Below are 8,864 nucleotides of genomic sequence, written 5' to 3'. Positions count from 1 at the left end.
ATCAAGACAATGAAGGGATACCTCCTTCTCAGTGGCGGCTGGTGCTCCATTTTTTTGGGGGGGGCGCAAACAATACCACAACCAACCCCCCCCCCCCCGATCACTCGCCCGCAATAGGGCCTACAGACAGACAGGTATCTATAGATAGATAGATAGATGGATATAGATAGATAAAGACATGTAGATAGAAAAATAGATAACCAGAAATGCAGATAGATAGATAGATAAATAGATATGTAGATAGATAGATAGATAGATAGATAGATAGATAGATAGATAGATAGATAGATAGATAGATAAACTAGAGAGACATACATGTAGATAGATAGATAGATAGATAGATAGATAGATAGATAGATAGATAAGAGAGACACACATGTAGATAGATAGATAGATAGATAGATAGATAGATAGAGAGACACACATGTAGATAGATAGATAGATAGATAGATAGATAGAGAGACACACATGTAGATAGATAGATAGATAGATAGATAACTAGAGAGACATACATGTAGATAGATAGATAGATAGATAGACATACATGTAGATAGATAGATAGATAGATAGATAACTAGAGAGACATACATGTAGGTAGATAGATAGATAGATAGATAGATAGATAGATAGATAGATAGATAGATAGATAGATGAGAGAAAGAGGGAGATGTATCACTGTCCTTCACCAGGGATTTAGTAATGAATAAGAGAAGCATTAGATCAGTCCCCCATGGCCCCCCCTTCTCTCCCCTCTCCTGCCTGACACATGTCTCTGACACAGCAGCACACTGTCGGGTGAATGGCTCTGGCTGAAGGCTGATTTTAGGGCAGAGTTGATTCCCGGGACACAGAAGCAGATGTCCCTCCACCTGCAGTCCGATCATCACAGATCACAGTACAAGGTGCTGCTGTATGACACTGACAGGATAACACACACTCTGCTCTGCTCAGATCAGATCACAGTACCTCCACCATCCCGCATACCAACCCCCACACTCTCCACTGCACATGATCCTCACCCTTTCCTCTTTCTATGACCCCTCTGGTTGCATGTCACCATTTAATTTATCACTGCACTGATTCCTTCACTAGTACCCTTCTGTATTCAACAAACAGGGACACTTTTGCTAATTACTGAGCCTGCTTCTGTACCTTGTAGAACGGCTGGCTCACGGGGATTTCTTGCTCACGGGGATGTGTGGCTGACGGGGATGCGTCCCTCTGAGATGCATAGTGCCGACGTCACTTCCTGATGTCGGCACTATGCACAGCAATATACTGGGTACAGTGCACGCGCCCGGCCACAATATAGTTCAATTCGCCGGAAGCAAGTGGCGCGATCGGCTCCGCCACAAATGCATTTTTTTTCTGCCAATGTAGCGCCTCGTCTGCAATCTTGTGATTGCACAGACGTGGCGCTACTCGTACTGAACTGCACCCGGCGCCCGACACAGTGCACATAAGGACCTTTTTTTGCATTTTTTTTTTAAAGGGACATGTTAAAAAAAAAAAAAAAAAAAAAAAAAATTTTTTTTTAATTATTATAATTTTTTAACTGACTTGGGGAGGGGGGGGCGGCGCCCGGGCGCCCCCTATGGACGGGCCGCCACTGCTCCTTCTGATGTACTGGAACAGAACCGAAACAGACAAAGGGATGGAAGTACAATGTCCTGGTAATGCAAAGGGACAAGAATACTTTAGGGAGGAAGGAGGTGCAAGGCCAGTGTGGCAATGCCAGGCCCTGTCACTGTTAAAGTGTAAGAGAAAGTGACATAGGGTTTGCACATATGCAGAGTACAGGGCATCTGAATGTCATTTCTGAGCGAGGAAATGGAGTTTCTGATCTTTCTCCTTTGTTTGGAATTCCTGAATCAGGGGCTGGAGCTTGCAGACTCTGAAGTGTTTTGAGAGGGAAGAAGTCTCCAACCCAGTGTCCAGGTTTTGCCAGTAACCAGCAGGCAGGTGGATGCAGGAGTAATCAGGTGTTCACAGCCGTTATAAACTAGGACCCGCTCATAGTTCAGGGCTGGATCCGAATGACAGGAGGTCTCTGCATAAAGGTCAGGAGGACCCCAAGCCTTCCCCAGGAGTCAAGGAGGCTGCACAGGGCAGCCAGAGTGTGTATGTCAGCATAGTGCAGGAGCAGATGGTGAAAGAGCAGCAAGGAGCTGAAAGAGAGCCAAGGTATAGAGTATGTACAGGAACACCGAGGTGCTGTGTTTGATGGTCTGAAGACCAAGGCAACAGGCCTGAGCATTGGCACTGCTTGACAGAGCCACAAGGCTGAATGTCATTTATGTTCATGTTGATAGTGGAAACCACTGTGTGGGAAACGGACTCTCTGTATGAACGTTTGCTGCTAATGTTTAGACACAGCTTTTTACACACTGGTGAACATTTGCCCATCTTTACTTCTGAAACACTCTGACTCTCTATGATGCCTTTTTATACCCAATCATGTTACAGACGTGTGGTCAATTAACTAATTTGTTGCAAAATGTTCTTCTAGCTCTTCCTTGTTAGTACCACTTTGCCAGCTTTTTGTTGCCCTGTCACAACTTTGAGATGTGTTGCTGTTTGCACTTTTAATAAGAAATAGTAGCGAGAATGTCTTTCTTTCAATCAAACAATGTAACTTTAGGCTGAATGACAGAAAGAAGAGCACTGAGCATGGGTGACAGAGTGACATTCCACCTAAAGGATTACTCAGCATTAACCTTTTCTACTGTAAACTTATATTAAAAATAGAGATAATAATTGTGCTCAACAGTCCTATTCACAAGGTAGCTCCTGTTGCTTGGCCCAAACTGCTTACCCACAAAGTGAGCCTTCGGAGACTGGATCACCCAGAGACTGCCATGGATATAGGCCTGGAAAGCGCTCTACTGCTAACACACTACATCTCTCTCCATGGGATCCACAGTACCCAAGTACATACAGACACCTTTGGACAAATGTATTGGGGATTAGATTAAATAATTTCAACATAGAGGTTTAATACCTGATGCATGTCTTTATTTTTTTCATGGGAATGGCGTTTGTTTTTGCTCTTTCCCCCATTAACATCTAGGGTCCGCATGACTCTTTGAGGGTTACTTGTTGGGTATTCTGGTCCGCTTTGGCGCTCATTGGTCTGGAGGGAGCGTCTGTTTTTTTAATAGTTCTGGTCATGTTCATTCATTATTTATTTGGCTTATGATATCCAGCCACATCCCCTTGAAGAGCTAGACTCTTTTGATCAAAGCACGTTGGGGCTTTCAGCTGGATATTGTATGAGAATTCATTTTGAACCCATGAAGATGATGTAGAAAATGCTCCCGGAGAAGATCTAGACACTGTCAGCTGGTTATTGTATGATAATTTGTTCTGAACCCATGATCAACCATATTTTATAAGGATTGAGGTGTATTGTGTGGTGAATATATCATACTGGAACCACATATTTTAGGATATCCCATGTTAATTACTTTTAACCATGTACAAATAAAATTGTATTATTTTAGAGATGTTCAATGTTTGGTTGCTGCCAAGGGGTTTTGGTAGTGTGCTTTGTTACCCAACACAGTACATTCACAGTTCCGGAGAGCACCAAGTCGTCACATTCCAGATTAGGCCTGCAATCATCTACTCCACTGGGGTCCAGGTAAAGCCTCCAAAGCAATAATAATAATAATAATCTTGACCCAGGAAAAAAAAAAGGCTGGCAAAAAAAAGTAAAATGTTTCTCAGTAAATAAAAGGCATCCAAACTCCTAGGACACTAGCAAAAAACTCAGGCATGCTGGGAGATGAATGAGGTTATACCGTGCCGATTACTAATTTTTGATTTGTAAGTGTCCGTATAACCAACAGTCTCTAGATGCAGTTTTCTTCAATGAATGACAAAGAAAAGTAACAAGTTATTTAAGGAATTATATTTTTATTTTTCAAGCCACCACTGCCTGGCGATTTGTGTAAAAAAAAAGAACTACTACATAAATGTAGTTACATAGTTAAATGATTAAGTGTTTGGTAAAATATCAAATATTGCGAATATGGGAAAAAACATGCAACAATCCATTGAACAACATAGCTTGTAAGTTTATTTTTATAGTTGGTCAGCATTAAATGTGATACAGTCTCATTGTCTCTGCTTCCAAAGCTGGCAAGTGACCTCTAACACTCAAAGCTAAGAGCATCTCCTGAGCAGTCTTGCATAATACCAGCACATACGACAGATGCCCTCAGCTGGAACCAGCAGTGTTCATTTATGAGAAATATAATATTACGAGCACTCATTTTCAGAGTTTAGTTTGCACATTTGTTGCATAATGTTTAAGTTAAGCATCTGCAGAGGAAAAGAGCTGAACAATATCCTTAACCTCTTTCTACTTAAAAAGCAAATGTGCTGGCAAATTATTTTGATTCAAATCCTGTTCATACTACCAAGGTGGAAAACAGCAGGTAACAGAATTAACCCATGGTTTCCAATGGTGCTGGTGTGTTAAAAGGCATTTATCAGAACCCTTTTTATTAAATGGGACACAAAGAAGCAGTTTGTTATAAAAATTACTGAATGACAACTTTTTTTTTTAAAGGGCCTTTTCACACTGAATCGCTGCAGCACAGTGTAACTACGGTTTTTGTGTGGGTTACCCATAGTTTCCCATATACTTCTATTAGGTCTTATGTTTTTCACGCGTTTTCTGAAGAGTTTTGATGCACGTTTAGAAATAGTGCTAAAATTGTGCGTCATAATAATAGAAGTCTATAAGAAACTGGGAGTAACCTGCACAAAAAACACAGGTACACTGCGCTACGCAGCGGCCAAACCACAGCAATGTCAAAGTGGATTAAATGTGCTTCAGAAAAATTTAACTTTGCACAACACCAATGACAGCAAAGATTCTTATTTTTGATGTGCTATCCCATGCTAAATCGCACACACAGAAGCAAGTATGGTTGGATATGTGGGGTATCATTTGACTTAAGGTTTGGAGTTTTAAAGATTGTTGGATATCCACATAAACATTCACACAGAGCATGCATGTTGTTGTGTATGGAAAAAGCAGGAGGGGAAATACCTTCAGAACAAGCTTTATTTTGGAGCAAAACAACATTCAAATGACTATATGTACTTTTGGACCTAACCATAACCCAGCTTCATTTGAACACAATTCCTGAAATCGAAAATGATTGGCAATGACTCAATATCAAACAGTCAGAATGTCAAAACAGGATGTACAACTGCTCCATTTTTTCAGTGTTCTTATTGCTACAACTGCATCATTTACATTTAGCCATACAGTATGTGTCTACGGACAAATGTCCTTCTGCCCATGGGCCAAGTGGAGGAACCAACCTCAAAAGTAGTCAACTTTTTGGGGTAGAATAAGGAAGGCTTAGAGCCCATATCAGGTTTTTCATTGTCATCTGTGTCAAAATTGGGGAAACCACCGCTCTTTACTTGTAGTTGAATTACCAGGTCAGGAAATACGGAAAATAACATCCTCCAACTTCCTCTTTTGTCACCAAAAAAAGAAATGGTGGGAAACCTCCCCAATGGGCGCCGATACTCAATGCCCTACCCATTGTATCCAAGACTGAAATAAAATGCCTAGAATTCTATTTAAAGGTGCTTGGAGACATCACATGCAAATCTCCCCAGTCTTCCAAACTCTTAGGAATCGGCAGAATTTGGGATGTCTATGGCACCTGCAGACAATTTGTACAAAGAAAGCAAGGAAAAATGTCAATAGATTGATAAGGTCAGGGGTGTCTGCAGACTACATAAACATTCATACTCTTACACAATATGTGGAGAGATATAACGCAGAAGTGTATGTGACCAACACACTGAAGGGAGATGACTTGGGGGGGGGGGGGGGTGGAGGTGGTGGAGTGATTCCAAAACACTGTAGTGCAGCACCTCTCAAGAGACTGAAGATTCTCTAAAGTAAGGAATAAGAATAGCAGAGGGAGTATCTGAGTATAGCAGTAGAAATTTTCTTTTGCATGAGAATTGGCAACTTACAAGAAAATGTAGCGATATCAGGCATATACATGTAGAAACGTCATTCGATATCAGCTTCCGAGGATGGACCTTTGCACAACAGGATGAGCTTCCTTGGGAGAGATTGTAGCACCCTTGACTGTAATCCAAAGGCAACACCACCAGGGAGAAGCAGACTAAGTGTAGCAATAGGTGAATAAAAAGAAAGCTATGTAAATAGTAACTCACAGAAGTAAAGGGTTAAGAGCCTTATAACATGTGGGTCTTCTGCCTCACATGGGTCCGATCGTCCATAAATCATCTAGATGTAGGCGAGCTGAGCAGGTTCCAGCTCTCACTGGAGCCTATAGATGGGAGACCACAAGATGGCGGAGGATAGAGAGCACATGCTGTAAAGGCTCTTAACCTTTTATTTCTGTGGAGTAGGTAGTTACATAGCATTTTATTCACCTATTGGTACACTTAGTTTGCTACCCCCTGGTGGTGTCTCCTTCACATTACAGCCACAACTGCTGCAATCCCCCTGAAGGAAGCTCATCCTGTTCTGTGAAGGTCCATCCCCAGAAGTTGACCCTGAATGACGTTTCTACACGTATATGCCTGATATCACTACATTGTCTTATAAGTTGACAATTGTTGTGTGAATAAATTTGTTTTTATACAGCTACACTCATATGCACCTCTATACTAACTCTTACAACATCAGCATTCATATCTATGTACGGAGAACAAACGGACAAGCTTTGTTATGCCTACAACAAGTTTTAGTCAGTCAAGCATAATTGCACATACATAATAAAAGAGCAATGTTAAATAAAACAATATTCAAATTAACAGATTGCTATACATTTTATAGTCAAAAATCATTTTAAAACATTCTAAAAATATAATATAAAGTGAGCATGTCGGAAATTGCTCCCAGATAAAATCTATTTGCTTTACTTTAGGTTTTGGCTATTGTTATTTGAACAGCAACATTTTATTTTCAAAGCGGGTATGATAAATGAAATGCCTTTATGAAACCTGTAATGGTCTTGTTCAGCTATTTACTTAGGCAGTAAGTTACCTATTGACCAATTTCACATATACATTTAAGATACCTAAATAATTGTTACATGCTTATATACATGAGCTGTATTACAGTACACATATTCTGTGCAATCAAAAGGTAGGAAATTGTCATCTCAAATGTTGCTATGCTACACCCCCCATCATAGCATTCAAGGTGACACAGAGTGAAAAGTTGTAGGTTGCAATGAGTAAATTCATCACAACTTTGTAAGACATACCAAATAATAAACATATGGGATGTACCGTGGATGCAAAGAAGAAATAGCCCTTCCTGTAGCAAATGTAAACATTTTCTATATAATAACAGATTAGCTGACTTATATAGTAAGCCATGATTACAGCCAAATAGTTTAAGAAAAAATAAAATAAAACACGAAATTTCCTGCAGAAAAGCAGGTATTGTGCAATTTTATACTAACCCATACAACACAGTAAAAGTCATTGTTCTCAGAGCAGCAAGCATGGTTTTCCTTAATAGCCCCTGTACAGTCATCTATACATATATATAAAAACGAAAATATAAATATATTTATCTTATAGCACTAGAGAAGCCTGGAGTTTGGAAGCTGCAGCATAGCATTAGGAGTTTATGAAATGATTAAATAGAAAAAAAAAAAAAAAAACTTTTGGTTTTTCAGTCTTAAATAAAAAGACATTCATAGGTCAAGCAATCTTCATAGTACACGGACTGCATACCGCAGAAGCACAAATGGAGATGAGGCACATTGTTCAATAGTTTTTCCTGTATACATACACAAATTATTCAAACATACATGCAGACGGACATGTTTAGCACAAGACAGTCTCTATTTGTATATCGCATTCTTCATAGAGCTGTAAACGTTTTACAAAGACCTTTTGTTAGTGGAGGTTACACACCGCAAGCTTTGGTTCATGATGGTCATGAGAGTACATATCTGTGCAACACAGAAAAGCAAGTTCAAGCAGCAGGCAGGTTTGATCTGGGCATGCAACAACTCATGATGCTCCATCGTCCTCCTCCACATCAGCTAGCTCCGGGTCCTTCAGAACCTCCCCACTGGTTTGCTTTCTACATGAAAAAAAAAATAAGAGGATATGCATTACAAGTTGAACTGTGTCATCAATGAAAGTAAAAACATTGCAATTAATTTAGACCTGTTTCTTGTGCTTTAACCTTCTCTTTCATTATGCTGTAAATAGAAATTAACTCAACGGGATTCGACCTAGAACTGGTGCACGGACCTCATGTGGATACCTGCAAACGTTAAGAAGTTTCTGGTGACCATTCTGGTTCCCCTATACCTCATTATGCATAAAATATTACCCCCTCAAGTATGCCCTCCACTCTAACATAGCCAATCAGAATGACTTAACTCGGCAAGCAGCCAGTGGTGCAGTCACATAGCCATCTCATTTAAGTGCCATTTAAAAGTTTATGGAATGCACTCATACCTGCTATAGGGAAACTAAACTATCAGTATTTGATGCTAGCGGGACTTCTGTCTGTGCAGGTAATATGAATGTCACTACAGACACCTGGAATAATGGTTTAAGCCAAGGAAAGTATAGGTCTTTCTATGACTGAAGCCTCGTACACACGACCGGTTTTCCCGTCTGGAAAACTGCCATGAGAGCTTTTGGCCGGGAAAACCGGCTGTGTGTATGCTCCATCGCTGGTTTCCTGACAGGAAAACTGGCGAAAAAAAAAAAAAAAAAAGAGAACCAGCTCTTTTTTTCACGCCGGGATTCCCAGCGTTTTTTAACCTGGCAGTTTTCCTATGGGAAACACTGTGATGGAGCATACACACGGCCGGGATTCC

At 40.3% G+C, this 8,864-nt stretch overlaps 1 protein-coding gene across 4 annotated transcripts in view; it reads right to left on the bottom strand.

Annotated features, from left to right (window-relative positions):
- Positions 1–6,821: 6,821 nt before the first annotated feature.
- The window catches only part of CAMKK1 (calcium/calmodulin dependent protein kinase kinase 1), a 291,620-nt gene continuing 289,577 nt past the window's right edge, over positions 6,822–8,864 (bottom strand). For all 4 annotated transcript variants that reach the window (XM_040336721.1, XM_040336720.1, XM_040336723.1 and 1 more), the window contains one exon: positions 6,822–8,113. In XM_040336721.1, coding sequence (XP_040192655.1) covers positions 8,041–8,113 — 73 coding nt within the window. In that variant the 3' untranslated portion in view covers positions 6,822–8,040. The remainder of the gene's footprint in view (positions 8,114–8,864) is intronic.

The sequence above is a fragment of the Rana temporaria genome, chromosome 2, assembly GCF_905171775.1.
Source record: "Rana temporaria chromosome 2, aRanTem1.1, whole genome shotgun sequence".
In the NCBI taxonomy this organism is placed as follows: Eukaryota; Metazoa; Chordata; class Amphibia; order Anura; family Ranidae; genus Rana; species Rana temporaria.
This window is presented reverse-complemented; position numbering and strand designations above follow the sequence as displayed.